The 22,824-nt window shown below is 37.7% G+C and overlaps 1 protein-coding gene across 1 annotated transcript in view; it reads left to right on the forward strand.

Annotated features, from left to right (window-relative positions):
• Positions 1-874: 874 nt before the first annotated feature.
• LOC148128352 (extracellular calcium-sensing receptor-like) overlaps positions 875-22,824 on the forward strand; it is a 32,269-nt gene continuing 10,319 nt past the window's right edge. The window contains exons 1-4 of the mRNA XM_087935640.1: positions 875-880; positions 4,923-5,141; positions 5,617-5,746; positions 6,430-6,662. Of these exons, the coding sequence (XP_087791766.1) occupies positions 875-880; positions 4,923-5,141; positions 5,617-5,746; positions 6,430-6,662 (588 nt within the window). The remainder of the gene's footprint in view (positions 881-4,922; positions 5,142-5,616; positions 5,747-6,429; positions 6,663-22,824) is intronic.

Genomic DNA, 22,824 nt, shown 5'->3' on the forward strand with positions numbered 1-22,824 from the left:
TAAACAAGCCAGAGGAAAATATAAATGTGATGACTGAATAGCAGACAAATTAGAAAGGAAATATGATTGAATAATGATGAAAGAGAAACAATGTGGAATTTGGTAAAGGGAATTTACATGTTTATATGGAAATGGGATAAATTATAAGTACGTGATATAAAGCAATATGCTACCTACCTTGTAAAGATTTACAGTGGAAAGACGTTTTATGTTTTTAATGTTTAATGATGTTTTGTTTTGTTTGTTTGTTTGTAAAATCAATAAAACTTGTTTTTTAAAAAAGATACATCGTTCCCAGAGTAAGCAGCGAATGGATATTAAAGGGAAAACTTTTTTTCTTTTCACTCTCCTTCCAAATGGAACAGCTTTGAGAGAAATCGGAAAACCCGCATTGAAGGTATGCTAAATGATAAAGACTATGCTAATGCCAAAGGGATATGGATTTCTAAATATTTAAAGAAAAAATTTTCTTTTCCTGTGAGTGGGAAGGGAGAGTAAAAAAAATTGAAGTAGAATTTGAAAATAAGGAGCAGACTGCCTAGAATATTAAAGAGCTATTTGAACATTAATAAGACTTGAAAAAGACATATTTCAATTGGAACTTTGTGACTTAATAGCAACCCCAGAAAAAGAAATGGAAGAAGGGAAAAAGTGCTAAAAGAAATAGTTTATCTGGACTGTTTGGTGACTTTGGATGTTTTGGGAAATCTTTTTTTTTCTTTGTTTAAAAACACTCGGGTGGTTGTTTTTGGAAAAAAATTTCCTCTTTATAATGGCATTATCCTTGGATGAATCCAAAACTGAATATCAAAAATATAAAAAGGAAGAACAAGACCGGAAAGATACTTTGGACACTCTTTTTCAATCTCTAGAAATGGCGGTACGTTCTTATGGAGAATAGATTGTGCAGCAGGATAATCGGGACAAAGAAGAAACCATCTTTGATGAACATGTGATCCTATTTGGGGAGGAGAAGCTAAAACCTAAAAAAACAACCAAAAAAGATAAAAATGAGTTGAAAGGTGGATATAAGGTTAGAAAACAACAGAAAGGGGGAAAGCAGAAGAAGAAAAGGGAGGTGGAGAGACAAAGGGGTAAAAAGGGTAAGGAAAAGAATAAGCAAGGGAGAAAGGAAGGGGTGAGAAGTCTCAATGATGGGAAGCAAGATTTAAAGAAACAAAATTCATTTAGAGACAATGGGTAAATCTAATTGAAAAAGGGATTCTGTAAGGTACATAAGATTGTGTTATTATAGGCGTTTTTAGAATAAAATGTCTAAGATATAAATGAGTATTAATATGTATGATTAAAATGGTATTGACAGGGGTACTAGCTACATTATATATTTATAAATTTGTTCCTTTGCTATTGTTGTTCTTTCTTTTTTTTTTTTTCTCTCTATATAATATATTGTGTAACTTTAGGATGTGCTAAACAGAATCCCAATACAAGTTATGTGTGATATTAAGTATTATTAGGTTAGGGGAAAGAGTTAAAGGCGTCATACTCCAATCAGTGTACAAGAGAAGTTTTATTTAAAGAGAAAAGATGAATGAATAGTTGAGAACAGACAAAGAATGATAAGTATTATGATTTGAACTGAGATGAGATAAGTAGAATAAAACTAAGAGAGTTTAAAAAAAAGGAAGAAGCTATATAGAAAATGGAAAACGGTAATAAGATATGGAATGATATATAAAAGGAACATGATTTTTGAAGTGGTGTCTGTACGATGACTTTTAACCCGGGATCAAGCAACTTTCAGAAAAGATGTTTTATGTTTTATGTCTTGTTTGTTTTTGTATTGGAAGAGAACAAGGAAATTGTATAAGACAGATGGATATAAAAAATGTATACAATCTAAAGTTAAAGAGATATAATTTGAATAAATAGAAGGAAAGGGAGTAATAAAGAGAAGTTCGGGATAAGATATGAAGATGAACCGATAGGGTAAATACATATACTAAATTGTGTTTTTATGGAAATGTGATAACTTGAAATAATTCTGTCTTAAATAAGATGTTGTATTGGCTTTTTTAAGAAAAAGATTTCTTATGTCATCATATTTTATGTTTTGTTTGTTTGTATATTGTTTTGTAAAATTAATAAAATTTGCTTTAAAAAAAACCCTATACCTTGCCCTCAAAAATGAAGGCAATGGACTGTTTCTGCCTTCTGAGTTGATGTGGTGTTTATCCGACAGCAGGTGCAGATGGCTGAGGAGAGCGAGGACTCAGATGAGGGGCCAGGACCATTAGGGAGTGGACTGCTGCCTTCAGAGATTGTGGGGGCTGGCAGCAGCAATGAGGAGGTTCCTGAGGAGCCTGTGCCAAGTGCATGCGTGAACGCAGGGTTGCTTGCAGGAAAGAGCAGCTACAACAGCATGGGCGACTCGGGAGTAAGGCTGCAAAGTAATGGCCCCTCCTTCAAGAAGATAAAAGGGAGCTGTGCGGGGAACATTCTTTGTAGGAAGCAAAGACGTTTTGAAACTCAGGCTCGTGGACATTACAGTTGGTATTTTAAGACTGTTGTACCGAAAACTATTTCTTATTTGTTGTTTTTTGGCAGCCTTGTAAAAATTTGGCAAGGCTCTTTCTTGTCAGAGCTGATTAGTTGGAAGCAGCCTTTTATCTGTGAAGAAATAGAATTCTTAGCTGAATCAATAAAAGGTTGTGCTGCTGCCTTTGTCTTGTGTTTGCTCTCTTGGAACTGGGTTGGATCAGGACAGTTCAAGTCAAGACAGATCTTTAGAGTGGAAGCTCCCCGTGTCAATTTCTTGAGTTAAATATCTTTATGGCATCATATCCCTGCATCAAATCTGCATAAAACCAGTGTCAGGGTTCCAGAGATTGCCCTTATTAAATCATGAGCCTCGATCCAAGGTTCAAAAGGATACAAAAGATTTATTAGGAGCAACATATTGGCATTGACCCATATGAAGCCCACACCGGCAGGGATGGGATTCAAATTTTTTAACAACTGGTTCTCTGGGCATGGCTTAGGTGCTTTTAATATATCCAAAAGTCTTTATTATCCCTTTGACATTTTATTTTCAGCTTAAATGCCTATTGATGTCAAAGTGGATTTTTGTCAATTTCTTACTTAAATCTCTTAGCTGTCAGTATAAGGAAGGGAAGAAAAAAAAAGCCAAATCCTTTCCCTTCCCTCTCTCCTTCGCTGCCTCAAAGTCTTCTTTGGGAACAATGTTATTTTTTATAGTTCAAATTCCAGGGTACCTTATGTTGTTCCTTTTTCTGTTTAACTCGGTCAACCAAAAGTTTCTCTTCTTTTCTCCCTCCTGCACATTCTTTTCCAGTCGAGTTCTTCTTTGAGGTGGCCATTTCTGACCATCACTGCAACCACCTTTGGGAAAGGGAGTAATGGCCAGCTGAGGAGGAGAGATGCGGCTCTCCTTGACCCTGCTGGTGGTCTCCCCGCTCTTCACCACCTCTACGGGATGGCTTAGCCCCAAATCCAGCCAGCTCTGGGCGCTCCAGAGGCCAGCAAAGATCAAAACAATGAACGATCATGGATTATGGTTCATCGCCGAAGAAGCTCAAACTGGAAGTCCATGCTTACTTAGATTGTTACATGTGTATGAATTAAAATATCATTTTCTCCTCCTTTCTGAAATGCATAAATATAATAAGTTCATCCTTTTTTCTGCAGGCGTACCTCCCATTATTTCTGGAGAAAATTCCTCCAAGGTGCATCTTAACGACAAATTCAGTAGTGAGCCTTGATTATTTGTTTCGGTCCTGCATTTTGGTCCCACAACAATTTCTAAATGAGTTACCAGTTGCTCTTTCATTCCAGGTTCTATTTTGTTCTAGCCAGGAAGGCAGCATAACCACCTTTCCTTGCCAGCCTTCACTTTTAAGGATTGGGAATTCTGGTCCATTTTCCAGGGTTTAACTCTCCTTTACCCAACACTTCACCCTATAGCATCCTCTCCCTTCCATCCTTGATTCTTGTGTTATAACCATGCAATTTTCCATTTGCCTGAGTTGCTTCTCTATCACACATTCCTTGGGAGGAAAGAATTTCTTGTGGCCAGATTTCTATAACTGGTCTTTATCTTAGGAAGGCTCATAAGGCTGAAAGGCTCAGCTCCACCAAGGACATTCCTGCAGGTGCTCGGAAGGAGGGGACAGGAGTTACCCAGCAACTGGACAGTAACATGATTGAACCATGTGACTAATTGTTTTGGGAAAGTGAAAAACATTTACTTTTAATTAGGTGGAAACTTCAGGAATAGTCAGAGTCAGTTTTCACCAGCCTGTGCCAATATGATATATCCAAAAAAATTGTTCTTTGAGGAAATTGCCTCCCTTGGAGTTTTGTTTGCTGTGGGTGTGTTACTTGGAACCCTGACAGAAACATAGAAAATGGACAGCAGAAAAAAACCTAATGGTCCATCAAGTGTGCCCTTTGAGTTTATCTTTTTTATTTCTCTTTAAATTATTTTTTATTATTCTTTACAAATTATTTTTATTTCATTTTAATTTGTTGTTGGATGATGGATATGTGTTTAACTCAAGCATGTTTAAACTCAGATACTGATGATTGACCTACAACCTACACTGGGAGTTGCTTCCAAGCTTCCTCTACTCTTTTTCTGTGAAGGGATCCTTTCTAACATTATTTCTGAACATCCCTCCTGTCACTTTGAAGGCATGTTCCCCATGCTCCTCATTCTTTCTTAGGATCAAAAATAATGCCTTCTAGAACCCTATTCATACCCTTCATCTATTCAAAGGTTTTAATCATGTCATTGTCCCCCTTTCCCTTCTGTCCTCCAGTTGTCCATATTCAGGAAAATCTCCTAAGACGGTGACCAGCCCAGAATGAGAGCAGCCATTATGTCTCATTTGGGGCTTTCAGCCAATGACTCCAATTTCTGAAGATCTCTTTTCTTTCAGCTTCTTCCCTATTTGAGGAATGTCCAGTTCAACAACAGTGCTGGTGATGAAATCTCCTTCTCAGAAAATGGACTGGGATCTGCTGGTTATGATCTTCTGAACTGGGTTTTCCTCCCCAATTTATCGTTTGTCCCTGTGAAAGTTGGACAAATAGATCCTGGGGCTCCCCCAGGCCAGGATTTCACCATCAACTCCAATGCAATTGTCTGGTCAAGAAAGGTGAGCTGGAAGGTCCAAGAAATTCAGCAAAAGACTCATTCTCTCCTGGGGATTCAAAACTTCCTCCTTACTGGAAAACAGGTCACTGAATCAGAAATTTGGTGACCATCTGTTTAGAAAAACATGGCTTGCATGTAAAATATTTGACGTTCTGCTTGAAATCCAGGATGCATTTAGAGCAGCCAACACCTGTTTCCATAGACGATTCCCATTCAATTAGATTCCCATGACTGTTTGTTTTAGGAAAGCTGTAGTTCAATTCCCAAGTCTTCTTTTATGTGCCAAGTCCCAGTTCCAATCTCGAGAATCTATCGGTGGTGTGGAGTGTCATTGGCTTTAATCCCCCTATAGCATTTCCTGGGTTCCAATAGACCCTTTGTAAACATGTTGACAATGGAAACAAAAATGTACAAATGAATGCATGAAACATATTAATTGCTTAGGCCACCTATAGCATTTCTCTTTTCTCTTCTAGAAGGTGCCCTTTGCCAGGTGTGGCATCAAGAGGTGCCAGGCAGGAGAGAGGAAGAGAGTTCCAGAAGGCAAGGAAGTTTGCTGCTACCAATGTGCCCCTTGTCCAGAAGGGACTATTTCTAATCAGACAGGTAGAGCACACTTTCAGTGTAGATCTTCCAAGATGAAGGAAACCATTCAGTAGAAACAACTATGAGGTTTTTTTTAATGGATTTGACATTTTTCAAAATATTCATCCTTTGCAACAGAATCTTGGAGTTGATGGATCTAAATTATCCTCCTAGCCACCATTCCTGCTCCACAGCAATTTAATGCAGGATAGTTTCAGGGCAGAATTCATGGGTTCCCTTTCTAGATTTTCTAGTCCTTCTCTTGCAGCCCATCAAGAAAACCAGCAATCAAACTTTCCATGAAGGAGTGGGTTGTGGAGGGTCAAGTTTTAATTTTTATTATTTAAGACGAGCATCTTCTGTCAGCACTGTCAGTCTCCCAGGAGGTTGATAGACCTATTGGAGAAAGGGGAGATCCACCTAACTTTGTCTTTCTGCCCTTCCCTATAGAAGCAAATAGTCAGAATGAGTCAATCCAAAATCCAAAGTAGAGAACTTGTTTGTCCCAAAGGTGCTTTTTCAAGAGGAAACTCGACTTTCTGGTTTTTCTTTAAACTTCTTGGATGAGAATTGAAGTCTTCAGAAAAAAACCAGAAATTCTAATTGCCTCTTGAAAAATCACCTTCAATGCTGAATAAATCAATATTGAAGGATGATTTGCCCCCTTTTAATATACCATCAAATGTAAAGTGACTTTATTTCAGATGCAGCTTCCTGTAATCCCTGCCCAGAAGACCAGAATCCCAACAAGGACAAGGTCCAATGCATTGCCAAGAAGCTCCACTTTCTCTCTTATCAAGATACCCTGGGATATGCTTTAGTTTCTCTCACTCTTTCTCTCTCCATGATCACATTGGGAGTCCTGGCAGTTTTCCTTAAACATCGTGACACACCAATCGTCAAGGCCAATAACAGAGATCTCACCTACCTCCTCCTGGTCTCCCTCCTGCTTTGCCTCCTCTCATCCTTCCTCTTCATTGGTCGACCCAGGATGCTCACCTGTTTCTTCCAACAAACTGCCTTTGCCATTCTCTTTTCTCTTGCAGTTTCCTCTGTCTTGGCAAAAACTGTCATGGTGGTTCTGGCCTTCATGGCCACCAAACCAGGGAACAGGTCAAGGAAACTCTTAGGAAAATCACTGACCAATTCCATTGTCATAGCATGTCCCCTAATCCAAGCTGTTCTTTGTGTCACCTGGCTGGTAACCTCCTCTCCATTTCCCAACTTGGACTTCCACTCCTTGACTGGTGAGATCATTTCTGAATGTCAGGAAGGCTCAGATTCAATGTTTTATGCTGTCCTCGCCTACCTAGGTTTCCTGGCCCTCATCAGTTTCACGGTGGCCTTTCTGGCTAGGAAATTGCCTGACAGTTTTAATGAAGCCAAGTTTATTACTTTCAGCATGCTGGTCTTTTGCAGTGTTTGGATCACCTTCCTCCCCAGCTACCTGAGCACCAAAGGGAAGTCCATGGTGGCTGTGGAAATCTTTTCCATCTTGGCCTCTGGGACTGGTCTCTTGGCTTGTATCTTTCTCCCCAAATGCTACATTATCCTACTGAGGCCTGATCTGAATCAGAGAGAAAATATAATGAGGCATAAGAATGTCTGATTTATGTGGAAAGTAGTAACTTTTACTTTAAAACTTTTATGATATTGAATAAGTTAACAACATCTAAACTCCTTTTTCTGGGAGTGGGATAAAATTCAACATGGACATATCCAAGTCCTTCTTTTTGTGTAGAAAAAAATCAAAGGAGGAGAGGAGCTTGGTCCTTTTCATGGGCTGTAACTGACAACTGAATAAGAGGACGGACTTGCATATGGGCAAGTGCTGGAAACAAAGCATGGAAATATCTCTAGTGTGTGTTATCTGTGGACATCCTCCAGCCCTTGCCTGCTTTTTGTTGCTTTTTTCTTTCTTCTTGTAACTGTCTGGTAGTTTTTTGTCTTCTGTCAAAGATATTCAGAGCTTGGAAGCAAAATGAAGGAATAAAAGGGGCTTCACCTTTTTTCTGTGACTTTATTTATTTATTTATTTTATTTTATTTATTTGTCAATTGTTTACGAGATAAGTAAAAGTGTATACATAATTATGAATACATGAAATGAGTACATATAAGAAAAATAAAAGAAAAATAAAAGAAACAATAGGACAGGGACGGTAGGCACGTTGGTGCGCTTATGCACGTCCCCTACAGACCTCTTAGAAAAGGGGTGAGGTCAATAGTAGATAGTCTAAGGTTAAAGTTTTTGGGGTTTGGGGAAGAAACCACAGAGTCAGGTAGAGTATTCCAGACATTGACCACTCTGTTGCTAAAGTCGTATTTCCTGCAGTCAAGCTTGGGGCGGTTAACCTTGAGTTTGTATCTGTTGTGTGCTCTTGTGTTGTTATGGTTGAAGCTGAAGTATTCATTGACAGGTAGGACATTGCAATGTATGATTTTATATACCATGCTTAAATCAGACCGAAGACGGCGTAATTCAAGGTTTTCTAGTTCTAGAATTTCAAGTCTGGTTGCATAAGGTATTCTACAACGAGTAGAGGAGTGGAGAACTCTTCTTGTGAAATATTTCTGGACTTTCTCAATTGTGCTAATATCAGATACGTAATGTGGGTTCCAGACTGATGAGCTGTATTCGAGTATTGGTCTAGCAAATGTTTTGTAAGCTCTAGTTAGTAGTGTGATATTATCAGAGAAAAAGCTACGTAAGATTAGGTTAACAACTCTTAATGCCTTTTTGGCTATGTAGTTGCAGTGGGCTCTAGCACTTAGATCATTAGAGGTGAGTATTCCAAGGTCCTTTACAGAGCTTGGATCATCAGCAAGATCTTGACTATTCAGCTTGTATTTTATTTTCAGATTTTTTTTGCCAATATGTAAGACAGAGCATTTATTTGTTGAGATTTGAAGTTGCCATTTGTTTGACCATTCTGATACACAGTCAAGATCTTCTTGAAGGGTAGCAGTATTGTCTGTGGTATTGAACAGCTTTACATCATCAGCGGAAAGAACGCAGTTGCTCCTGATATGATCACAGAGGTCATTTATGTAGAGTATGAAGAGAGTTGGTCCTAGAACACTGCCTTGGGGGATACCACTATTGACAGGTACAGAATTTGATAGGACACTTTGTTTGTTTTGTATCCCAACCTGGGTCATCACACAAAGGTACTGTGTCCGTCCTCATCTTATTTGACTCAATGGTGACTGGGTAGGTAAGACCCCACCCTGGACCTGCTTTATGTGAGGTACCACAGGGGTCAGTGCTATCCCGTCTCCTATTCCACATCTACACACGACCCCAGAGTAAGCTCATCCATTGTCAGGAGGTGAGAGAAATCAGAATTATTCCATTCAAGAACAGAGCAAATGTAACTCCATGTATAGCCTGTGTGTAATCTAAGTAATATAACAAGATATTAAGTAAGACATTGTGTAAGGATGTTATCTGTAAGGAAATAACAAGGTTATAAATATCTTAACACATTCTGTTCAGAAAGCTGGTTGGCAGGTCAAAGAAGATAGTTGGCAGGTCGAGAAATCAGTTGTCATACTAAAATTAATAATGCTGACAATATTTGGATGTAGCAACTGCTAAGGGGAAGTAGATTACTGGAAATGAATAACTACTGGGATGGAATGCTGGGAAGAGGAAGATTGTCCACCCAGAAATCAACCAATAAAAATAAGGGACATTAATGGGCTGGAGTTTTGAAACCTTATTTAACCCTCATGTATCCCAATGTAAAATGTCTCCTGTGTGTCTACCCACATGAGAGTAGAAGTCCAGCCTTGGCAAACATTTCAATAAAAAAAAGGTCTTATATTGTTCCTCTTGATTTCAACATGAGAAGTTGATTTTTTCACATGAGATGAGGTATCCTTGATATGCTGATGATACTCAATTGTACAACTTGGCTTCTGTTAAATTAAGCAGCACTCTACATGTCCTGTCCTGCTGGACACCCTGGTAACCTCCTGCTTGGACTATTACTATTGGGCTGTCCTTGAAGGGTAGCCAGAAACTTCAGCTGCTACAAATTGAAGCAGCAACAAAAGGTATGCATGTTTCTGGTAGGGCAGAATCATTATCGCTCTTCTTGCTAGTTGCATTGATTGGTCTCATCACAGCAGAGTTGGGGACTCTCCTATTATTTTATAAAGATTTTAAGCAATGATTGCCTTCTTTATTTCCATCTACAAAATGGGGAGGTGATAAGCAACCTGGGAAAGCCAAGGGAAATCATCAAAACCATAAAAAAGTGAAAGTTAGAATATTTTGGATATGTGGTCTTCCAGTTAGGCTCCCTCGAGGGTGGACTGAATCCATGACCATCCATGGTTTAGATTTGTGCTCCCCGCTGGAGGGCCATGATCTACCTGATTTGGGGCTGAAGCCACCCTGTAGAGGTGGTTGAGAAAGGAGAGAATGCCAGCTGAGGGACAACGAGGTTTGAAACTCAAAAGGAGGGGAGAAAGGACTTAAAAACTGGAGATTAGAGGAGGTCATTAGAAAAAGGAACATCACAATGTTCCTTTTTCTAATGACCTCCTCTAATCTCCAGTTTATTAACCAAATAAACAAAATATAAGGAAAAAGGAGAAAGGAGGATTACAGTAGGAAGCATTAAAGAGGGAGTGAGAAAAAGGGGGGAAAGAAGTTACAAAAAACAGAATCAGGAAATAAAGAAATATGGGAAATGAACAAGAATTAGAGGGAATAGTTTGATTGATGGACACAGAGATAATGGCTGAAATTACAACTAAAATAGAGGAGTCTGCATGGTGATAACGGATTGTATAAATATTTTAGAAATTAGAAATTATGTAAAAACAGGAAAATATATGTAATTAAAATGGAAGATGAAATGGGGATTGTTACTTAATGGAATGTATGATAACAGCTAGATCAAATAAAAAACAAAAATATGTAAAATACAATTGAATTATATTAATGTATATTAAGGATTTATAAAATGTGATTGAAATGAATTATGAGAATGAATGTAAGGGAATTAATAGCAGTTTTTTCTTTAGGATGAATTTGAATTGATTAATAATTTTCATCCATTTTATTTATTTTTTATTTCTTTTAAACTTAAAATTGTTTAGAGGTAATTTAAAGGGGAAGTACTGTGCAGAATCTGACTAAAAAGGGATTTATCTTATAATATAATTATTAGATGATGGAAATTATAATTGTTTCATGGGATAATTTAGAAGTAAAATATTTAATGGGATGTGAAAGGGAATCAACTATAAGAAACAAAGGTGACACATTTTAATTGGCAAGTATAGGTGAAACCTTGCTTTGGTATGTTTGAAATGTGGATATGGATTGAAATTGTACACCGGACAGATAAAAGTAGAAGTATAATTATTTTGAAAATATCTTTGAAAAGGATACGTAATAGATTTTAGAAATGAATGAGAGATTTACAAAATAAGCCTGAGGGAAGTATTTGAGGGGAAAATTGATGAAGAATATTTAAAATAGTGATAAGATATGAAATTGAACATGAAAGATGAATATTTATTTTTATTTTATTTTATTTATTTTGATTTGTTAATCGCTTACAAGATAATAAGACTCCTTTAATCAGAGAAAAGATATATTTTACTGGAAATCAAGTGGTAGCAACAAAAGAATTCTGAATCTGAGAAAATGGGTGTGTAAATCACATATACAAAGTAATGGCAACATTCCCACCCCAATAGTTCAATTGTCTCATCCAATTAAAAGTTGTGTAGATCATCATGTGGGCATCTCCAGGTTGTGATGAGGCTTCTGTCCATTGAACTTGACATAGTTTGATAAAGGGTTGCAGCTGCACATGGCGTAGGATAGAAACCTAAGCAAGAATGTACACCCCCCCCCCAGCTTATACAGTTCTGGTTTGTAACACCTCCAGCTCACTTCCCAGAACCATTCCCCCCCCTCCCCCCCCCCCGTTACTTATGACAGCCGAAAGAAGCAAAGCAAAGGGAGAAAAATCTTGACGACTGACATTCGGCCCTCCCAGAAAAGAGATGTTACTCCTAAAAAAGATAAAAATAGAAGGTAATAGAAAATATACATGTAAGAGCAACATACTAATTTTTAGGGTTTATCAGGCTGTTTAATACGAAATGCCTTGATAAGTGCGTCAGAAACTTTGGATCCTAACTTCCCTATGGAAACACAACGTGGTGACAGCTAAAGACACATTCAAAGTTATAAAGCCCTTCCATGGGGCTTTGCAATTCAAGGACCACACAGGAGATATCTCAGAATTCAGATATTTTCTCATGTCTTTGGACCCTTTGAGCCCAGAAAGGGACATCTTTCTCCCAGAATGGTGGGAAAAGATCTTTGACTGCAAGATCTACAAACAAGGAAAGATCTCTCGAAAGGAGGAAAAACAATGTACAGGAAAAGGGAATTTACAGAATGTGCCAACTCACATTTTTGAAACAAGCATGACAGGTGAAAGTTACAATATCTACAATGACATTTATGTTGGGGCCCATGCATTACTTACAGTTTTTGGATCAGGAGCCCAACCAGCCATGATGAGCCTTGGAAAGAAGATCTCAAATGTCCAGTCATGGCAGGTAACTTAGATGACTCTATATCAGGGGTCTTCCAACTTGGCAACTTTAAGACTTATGGGCTTCAACTCCCAGGGAGTTGAAGTCCACAAGACTTAAAGTTGCCAAGTTTGGAGACCTTTGCCCTATATTCAGTTCACAGATCCTTAGAAAGGAAGTTTCCTGAATGCATTTCTTGAGTGATTAATATCTGAATGCTACCTTATCAGAACAGAGTAAGGAAAGAATTGCTACAAAAACCCACTAATGTGAATTAAGAATAATGCTTGGTTGAAATGGGGTAGTGGGGTGAAAAGGGAATAAAGCAAATCAGCTGTCCATAAGACCCATAGAAGAAAGACCTCATCCATAGAAGGTCCTGAAAGGACCTCAATGGCTCCCTGAGTTTCAAGGAGTGACCATTTCAGGGAAGAAATGTCAACCCAAACCAAGATGACAATCTGGGTGTGTTTCCTTTTTTTTTTAAATGAAAAAACAACAACAAATCCATCTTTCAATTATACAGTGTGTCGACTGGGTACATATGTATATCTTGTGCAAATGTTTATATTTTGTATACATTTCTTACTCAAGTTACATTTGTGTTGCAACTTATTCAACCTTATATATCTTATCATTATAACATTATCATTTAATTTCTTACTTTACAGCCATTTATAAAATAAATCCCATATCATATAATATTCCACTTCCTCTTGTTCTTTAATTGCCAGTATTAATCTACTCACTTCTTCACATTCCAAATATTTTCATAATGACCTCTTCCTCTATCAAAATCTTTTCACTTTTCCAATTTTATGCAAATACAATTCTAGCTGCTGTTAATATGTGTATACTTAAATATGTTTTTTCTTTACTATAATTTTCAGGTAAAATCCCCAATAAAAATCTGGGTGTGTTTCCAAACGGTGCTTCAACAGGTCAGTTGAAATCCTAGTGGGCATATAATAGAACATCTGCTCATGAATGCTTCTGACCACAACCCAATCAGGTTCTGACCAAAAAATTCAATTTTTATTCCCGTGGCCATTTCCCCTTCTGCACCATTTTTTTTGTAAGTGCCAAATTTCCAAAATTAGGTTAAATATTGTTAAATATTGCAGAATTAATATGTAATGAAGGATGTTGTAACTTTGAGGATGTTGTAACTTTGATTTGTTTAACAAATATGTTTGTACCCAGACAACGCACTGTTCAACTGAAGATAGAATGATCGTATTAAAAATAAAACAAATTTTTTTTTTAAAAAAAGTGAGTCCATATAAACACATCAAAATTTATTTAACCAAGTATGACAGGTGCTATGCCATCAAGGAAATTTGGAATACAGAATTAAAATCTTTGTATGGAGGTATCGTTCTGATAAAAGTCAAAATGGGAGAAGCCATGTTACAAATGCCCAATGATAAAAAAAGTCCTTTTGTACTTCTGTTGAAGGAGTCAATTATTTAGTGCCACTCCTGATTGCTCAGATCTCCAACAAGGGAACACGTTTAACCTTTCAGATATACACCCATTGCTTAATATTCTGACCATCACAGATGATAAAAGTCAAGGGGTCTCATTTGTGCTTTCAGCTGATTTCTGAAATCAGTTCCTGGTTTCTTTCAGATTCTTTCCTTCTGAGGAATGTCCACTTCAACAACAGTGCTGGAGAGGAAGTCTCCTTCTCCGAAAATGGACTGGGATCTGATGGTTATGATCTTTTCGATTGGGTTTTCCTCCCCAATCAGTCTTTTGTCCCTGTGAAAGTTGGCCAAATAAAATCTGGGACTCCCCCAGGACAGGATTTTATGGTTAACTCTGATGAAATCATCTGGGCCACAAAGGTGAGCTGGGAGAAAAAGTTGTAAATACGGGTATAGATGTATTCTCTCCTGGAGAATATCAGAAGGATTCAATAGACATATTTTCCAGTTAGAATATGTTTATTGAATCAGAAAATAGGGCAGCCTTTGGTGAGAAACCTGCTTTGCAGGTAACAGAATTGAGGTCTGATTTGTGACAGGTGCATAAAAGTGTGGGATTCTGCTTGAAACCCAGGATGAAGTTGGAGCAGACAACAATGTCCATAGCCCATTCCTGTTCAAAAGGATCTTTTAGAATGGAATGGAATGGAGTAGAGTGGAGTGGGGTGGAAATGGAAAAGAATAGAATAACAGAGTTAGAAGGGACCTTGGAGGTCTTCTAGTCCAACCCCTGCTTAGGAAGGAAACCCTACACCATTTCAGATAAATAGTTGTCCAACATTTTCTTAAATACATCCAGTGTTGGAGCACCCACAACTTCTGGTGGCAAGTTGTTCCACTGATTAATTGTTCTGTCAGGAAATTCCTCCTTAGTTCTAAGTTGCTTCTCTCCTTGATTTGTTTCCACCCATTGCTTCTTGTCCTACCTTCAGGTGCATTGGAAATTAGCTCGACTGCCTCTTCTTTGGGGCAGCCCCTGAGAGATTGGAAGACTGCTCTCCTGTCTCCCCGGTCCTTCTCTTCCTTAGACTAGCCAGGCCCAGTTCCTGCAACCGTTCTTCATATGTTTCAGCCTCCAGTAACCTTATCCTCTTTGTTGCTCTTCTCTGCACTCTTTCTTTTTCTTTTTTTAATAGATTTTATTAAATTTACAATTTAAAAACACATCGACAATAGATTAACAAAGTAGAAAGAAAGATGGGTAGGGGGAAAGAAGGAAAACACCGGGCCTAGCACACCGGGTAAAGGCTGGTTGGGGGAAAGAGAAAGGATATAGAGGGAGAGAAGGGAAGGGAAGGGGAGGGGGAATAGGGTAGAAATACAATTAAAAACGAATGATATCTTTTTGTGACAGTCTGTAAGGATCATTTCTCTTCATCATATCCAATCTACTTCTCTTTTCCATTATGTTTAGGTTACTTTTTATCATTTACATAATTTGTCTCTGTGTAAGCCAATTATACCATGAGTCCCAGTTCTTGAAATGTTGAGGACTCTTTGTTTTTTAATGCTATCATTAATTTATCTATTTCGGCACACTCACAAATTTTCTGAATAACCATTTGCTCTGAAGGTGTGTGAGGTAATTTCCAACATTGAGCAAAGGCTAATCTAGCTGCGGTTAGAATATGGATTATTACATATTTGGTCTTTTTGGATACATATCTATCAGAGATCCCTAACAGGAAGAACTCTGGTTTATAGTCTATTTGTTCTTTAGTTATCTCCTCCAACCATTTTCTGATTTTTTGCCAAAATTTTTGGGGAGTTTTACAAGACCACCAGGTGTGGAAAAATGTTCCTTCAGTGCTTCTCTGCACTCTTTCTAGAGTCTCAATCTCTTTTCTACATTATGGCGACCCAAACTGGATGCTGTATTCCAAGTATGGCCTTACCATTAACATTACCATTTCTTTAAGAAAGCTGAATGCTACAAGTGTTTCCCCCACCCCAAGACTGAGGTCCCACTTCCAGCCTCCAGCATCCATTGGAGGGTTAGGAATGCTATTGGCCTGAATCCCTCAGGAGATGTTCCTGGTTTCTTGTAGATCATGTTTAACCATTTCTTTGGAAGACCTTCTGAAAAGACCTTTGGAATTTGGAAACAAAGAAATGAAATATGTTCATCGCTTAGAACATCTCAACCATTTCTCTTTTAGAAGGTGCCCTTTGCCAGGTGTGTCATGAAGAGGTGCCAAGCAGGAGAGAGGAGAAGAGTTCCAGAGGGAGAGCAAGCTTGCTGCTACCAATGTGACCCTTGTCCAGAAGGGACCATTTCAGATCAGATAGGTAGGTCACACTTCAAATTTAGGTCCTCCAGGATCAAGGAAGACATTCAGTAGATCTTAGTATTAATACATTTTAATATTAGTTTATTTTTTGATAGGAATGACATGCTTCAAAGTACAGATGAAACTCAAAAAATGAGAATATTCTGCAAAGGTTCATTTATTTCAGTAATGCAACTTAAAAGGTGAACCTAATATATGAGATAGACTCGTTACATGCAAAGCAAGATAGTTCAAGCTGTGATGTGTCATAATTGAGATGGCTTACAGCTCATGAAATCCCCAAATCCACAATCTCATAAAATTAGAATATTGTGAAAAGGTTCAATATTCTAGGCTCAAAGTGTCCCATTCTAGTCAGCTAATGAAGCCATAACACCTTCAAAGGGTTTTTGAGCCTTTAAATGGTATCTCAGTCTGGTTCAGTAGGAATCACAATCATGGGAAAGACTGCTGACCTGACTGTTGTGCAGAAAGCCATCATTGACACCCTCCATAAGGAGGGAAAGCCTCAAAAGGTAATTGCAAAAGAAGGTGGATGTTCCCAAACTGCTGTATCAAAGCACATTAATAGAAAGTTATGTGGAAGGGAAAAATGTGGAAGAAAAAGGTGCACAAGCAGCACGGATGACCGCAGCCTGGAGAAGATTGTCAGGAAAAGGCCATTCAAAAGTGTTGGGGACTGAGTGGACTGAGGCTGGAGTCAGTGCATCAAGAGCCACCACACACAGACGGATCCTGGACATGGGCTTCAAATGTTGTATTCCTCTTGTCAAGCCATTTCTGAACAACAAACAACATCAGAAACATCTTATCTGGGCTAAAGAAAAACAAAACTGGTTGTTGTAATGACGAGGCAGTCGAGTTGTTTGATCATGAACAACTGAATCATGATGATCTTTATTGGAGTATAGTCTTGCATTTATATACATTTTTAGTTATCCTCCATCATTGGTTAAGTTTGGTAACTGCTTAACTTTTGTTACTGTTTAATCCATACAATTAATTATCTCTAGTTAAAGTCTAACATATGTTTACTTCTCCTCTCTAATCCTTCTTTATCCATGGATTAGTGACTTGGTTTGCCTGAGTTGTATTTGCTTGGAAACATTCTTTATCTGAGGTTTGCATTCCAAGATTGGAACATTCCTGCAATTACAACTCTACATATCCTTGTTTTTTATTTTAAATGGAGGATTCAAAGATTTACAAATGTATCGCAATTGTAGAGGGTTAAGAGAGGGGGAAGAGGGATGAAACAATGCAAATAAATTTGGAATACATTGAATAAAACAAGAGGTTTCAATTAGTACAATAATAATAATTAGAGCATAAAAGAAAAACTGTCTGAGCCAAGACCAATCAGGGAGCCAATTGGTTAGCCACTCAAAAGGTGAGTGATGAGCATGGATATCAGGAGCTATATTAATTCCATGCAAAGAAGAATTAAAGGTATCTGACAACCAATAGTAGTCAGAACAATAACTATAATTCCCTAGCTTTTTAAATATGTGCTGAGCGGCATCATAATCAGATAATCAGACCAATTATGAAGCCAAGTGTGTTTAGCATGACAACAGAAACACAGACCCCTTGTAAATTGACTAACTTTCAAGTAACGCCAACGGACAGAATTCAATTGCATAGGGGGTGTAGAAAATAGCCAGATTGTAGTTGTGAGACAATAAATGTAGAAGACACGATCAAGTTAGGGGTAAAAGAAATTTGACCAAATGCCATTGGGGGCTCAAAGTATAAATTAATATTTGTGCCATGGATCATTAACATGCACTGGGCATGACGAACCCACAAATTAGGGTTAAGACAAACCACAGAAGTGTCATTTTGAGCAGAAACACCATTAACCATAAACAAGAAAACACAAAGTATTGTTAAGGACCTGATGCCATGCCATGATATGGATGAACGCAGCGCGCTGAAACCCACACTGCTTGTCAAGTAGAAGGATCTTCCACAGTGGCATAACCGCGACCCCAGGTGATCAGCGGTGTAGGGCCTTTCCAGATTGGATCTGGAGCTTGGCGATACTTTACCAAAGGCCTTGCTAAAGATTCAGTAGTTCGAAAATGCAAATTAACAGGTGAGTCTGGAAGAGAATATAAAAAGGTTAAATAATTCCAAGTATATAATGCTACAGCAATGAGATTTTGAATCTTTCACAGATGGTAAGGGCCAGACTCAGTTTGTAATTGTTTCTGAAGCAAATGCCTTAAAAGCACAATGAGCTCGCTCAACTACAGCTTGACCCTGAGAGTTGTAAGGAATTCCGTGCACTAAAGTAATATCCCATTTCTGACAAAAGGTTTGAAATTCCTTACTAATATAAGCGGGGCAATTGTCAGTTTTAAAATGAGAAGGCTGACCCATTGCAGCAAAAGAGGACAGGCAATGAGAAATAACATCTGAAGTACATTCGTGTTTTGAAGCAGTAACCCAAAGGAAGTGTGAATGAGTGTTAATAGACGTATGTAGATAACAGTATGGCTTAAAGCTTGAAAATTAGTTACATCCATTTGCCAAATTTGAATAGCTTGGGTTCCTCGTGGGTTGACACCCACTGAAAAGGGAACTGCCAGTTGCTGACAAGCTGGACAAACATGGACAATATCCCGGGCTTGAGATAATGAAATTTTAAATTGTTTTGCAAGCGATTTGGCATTTTGATGAAAATAAGAATGACTAGCAACAGGATCAGCAAACAAAGACGCAACATCATTTAAGGATTCAAGCCTTCCAATTTCCTTCAGCCAAGGCATTAGTAAAGGGAATATGACTTCTAATGTGTTCTACATACAAAGATTACAAGCGAGTTTCCAAACTATTCTTTAAAGATAAATACAAGGATAACAAATTCTTACCTAAAGAGAGAGCACAATCAGAAAAGGGAAGAGATTGCATAGCTAAATACACATATTGAGTATCAACGATCAAATTGATAGATTGGTCATTGAACAATCGTAAAGCCAAAATCACAGCTGTCAACTCAGCATGTTGAACTGAAGTCTGCATGGCAGTAAATTTAGAATACCATTGTTGTAGAATCTGCCAGACAATCACACCCCTTCTAGGTGATCCATCAGTAAAGACTGTAAGAGACTGTAAGAGCTTTAGAAATAGGATTTCACACAAAAATGGAAGAAAAGGCCGGATTTAAAGTAGTAGTAACCACTATTCTAGGATCCTTGGGTAAAGAATACAAGAAGTTTCCCACATATTGAGAAAAGGCTATCTGATATGATCATGAAATCATCATCAAATACTCACGTTCAACTTTTGTAAAAGTGAAAGCTATGCTAATGAGATTCTGTCCTGTAAGATGTAAGACTCGTTTACGACCTTTAATAATCAAATCCTAAAGCTGGTTGATAAGGATAAATGTTTCTAGGCAGAATGGCTGACAAATTAATCCATTCATGAATGTTGACCGCTTGCGGGGATGCATTAGAATAAAGACATCCTGTGGGTAAGGGTGTAGTGGGAAGAATAGCTAAGCAAAGTCCTATTGTTAAGGATTTATCCTGTCCACATATCGATGCTTAAACTTATTCAATATTTCCTGAAGGCATGTTCTTTGAAGATCAGTTAATACAGCTAGATCTCCTGGTGATTGTGCTCCCTTCAAAGACTGAAAAAAGGGCAACATATCACCAGTTGTAATGTAGAAGAACGGGCATGCCCAATTAATAATGCCAAGTAATTTTTGCCCTTGTACTAATGTATATGATTTCTGTACTTGTAATTCAGGAAGAATTGGAATGGAGGAATTGTGCAACATTCTTTGTCCTAAGTAGTTATAAGGTCCTACTAAGTAGGTATAAGGTTCTACCTTTTGAATTTTGTCTGAGGGTATATACAATCCCTGTTGTGCCACTTTACTGGCCACTGTAAAGAGGAGGTGACAGTAATATCAGCTCCAGTATCCAATAACCCTTGAAATGGTTGTTTATTAAGGAAGAGCATTGATTGGCCCAATGAAATCCCTTTTTACAAATAGGGCACTACTTAGAAGGACGATTCTGAGGCATAGAAGGTGTAGAACGACAGTCCTTCTGAAAGTGGCCAGGCTTCTTACACTTAAAATAGTTACCAATTGGTAACAACAAGGCACATTCAGAAACAATAGTTAACGTAGCTGGAGGAAGAACAACTTGAGTAGGAATTGTACTAAACGGTCCAGAACCAAATAGCTGCTCAACTGTATATGCTCATCCTCTTCCTAAAGCAGCAGCTTGAGCATGTCTCATATATTCACTCTCCCAAACCACATATTGCATGGATGTTAAAATCATGCGAAATATTTGCTTCCAATCTTCAGGGATCATTGTATAACCATTTTTATTCCTTCTACAAGTCCTCTTGTAAAATTACAGCTAATCCCATAGTCTGTAACTGCCTTTTTTAACTCTCTTAAGATCTGATAAGGCAGACCCCCTCCATTCTGCTACTTGCAGTCCAAGCTGTGGCCCCTGACCAGGACAATATTGTACTGGACAAACAGACAGTAATTCTGCGAGTTCTGTTCCTGAGACAGAGGCATCCCTTTTACAAGTCTCTACCATTTTCTGAAAGAAGACTGAACAATAGAGTCAGGAGGCTTTTGCCTGTATCTGCAAGAGCTGAGGAAATTGAAGACATATATTCAGGTGAAGAAGGGGGACAAATGACAGCATTAGAATAATGTGAAGGTGGAGGTGTTAAAAGAGAAAGTTCATTGTGACCAAATTTTTCAATTGCATGCCCACATAAATGCCACACATGCAAAACTTCTATTTTTGCTCGAGGTTCAGTATGCAATGTTTCCCAATATGTTCCCAATCAGTTAATTTTAAAGACCCCTTTTCTGGGTACCATAGGTACTGAGCTGCAATCTCCTGGACCAGCCATAAGAGATTTCTCTGTGGTACCTCGGTATTATTTTTCTTCAACAAATAACTAATTCATCTACATGCTTCCTTTGTTCCTCAGAAAGCAAAGACCCCCATACTTACAGAAACCAAAAGGTTGAAGAAATCACAAAGGGTTGAAAGTGCACCAATGTGCACTTTCAAGTGCCGGATGAAGTAAGAGGGTCCCTGTTCAAGCGCCACTTGTAATGACGAGGCAGTCGAGCTGTTTGATCATGAGCATAGTCTTGCATTCATATACATTTTTAGTTATCCTCCATCATTGGTTAACTTTGGTTAGTGCTTAACTTTGGTTACTGTTTAGTACAGTAATCCATACAATTAATTATCTCTAGTTAAAGTCTAACATGTTTACTTTCCCTCTCTAATTCTCCTTTAGATTAGTGACTTTGTTTGCCTGAGTTGTATTTGCTTGGAAACATTCTTTATCTGAGGTTTGCCATCCGAGATTGGAACATTCCTGCAATTACAACTCTACAACTGGTCTGTTGCTCAGTGGTCCAAAGTCCTCTTTTCTGATGAGAGCAACTTTTGCATCTCATTTGGAAATGAAGGATCCAGAGTCTGGAGGAAGAATGGAGAGGCACACATTGCAAGATGCTTAAAGTCCAGTGTGAAGTTTCCATAGTCTGTGTTGATTTGGCGAGACATGTCATCTGCTGTTGTTGGTCCACTGTGCTTCATTAAGTCAAGGGTCAATGCAGCCATCTACCAGGAGATTTTGGAACACTTTATGCTTCCTTCCACAGATGAGCTTTATGGGGATGCTGACTTCATTTTCCAGCAGGACTTGGCACCTGCCCATACTGCCAAAAGCACCAAAACCTGGTTCAATGACCATGGGAGTACTGTGCTTGATTGGCCAGCAAACTCACCTGACCTGGTCTCAGGAATAGCAAGCTCTTGGGAAACTTGGATGTTTCTTAGATGTAAGGACTTTTTTAAAAAACAAATTTTATTAATTTTTAAAGACAAACAAAACATAAAACATAAGAGCATAAAACCTCTTTTCTGAAAGCTACTTATTGAATTTTAATAAGGCAAATAAAACATTGTTTTATACAGCATAGCTCTAAATTATCACATTTCCATATAAACACATGCATATCTTTTTCTGTCTTATTTGTCAATTTCATTATTCTCTTCTAACATTCCTCCAAGGTTTTATTAATTCTCAATCAAACATGAACAAACAAAACACAAAACATAGAAATATAAAACTTCTTTTTGGAAAGTGGCTTAACCCCGGGTTACATCTTTTTGTACAGACATAAATCAAATTCATGCTCACCTTGTATACCATTACATATCTTATTCACCATTCTATATTTTCTATATAACTTCTCCCCTCTTTTCACTCTCTTAATTCTATTTTATTTATTTCATCCTAATTTAAATCATTATACTTGTATCGTTTGTCCGTTCTTTTCCAATTATCTATTTATCTCTTCTCTTTAACACAAAATTTCTCCTTTAATCACTAATTGAAGTATGACACCTTTCTATCTTTCCCCTAAATTTAACACTTAAAATAATACATAATTTCCATTCTGATTCTGCTTAGTACATTCTAGATACTGCATTTTAAAATAAGAAATAATAAATTTATAATATAATTAAATATATAATTTCCATTCGAATTCTGCTTAGTACATTCTACGTACTACATTTTAAAATAAGAAAATAAGTTTATAATAACATTAAAACAATTGCAAATTAAACTCTATCATTAAATTTTAAACATTTTACACATCCCCTTTAATATTTTATTAAATATTGAACTCTATCATTAAATCTTAAGCATTTTAATATTTTATTAGATCC

This window comes from Pseudonaja textilis, chromosome 1 (genome assembly GCF_049901715.1).
Source record: "Pseudonaja textilis isolate UNSWEBS1 chromosome 1, rPseTex1.2, whole genome shotgun sequence".
Lineage (NCBI taxonomy): Eukaryota > Metazoa > Chordata > Lepidosauria > Squamata > Elapidae > Pseudonaja > Pseudonaja textilis.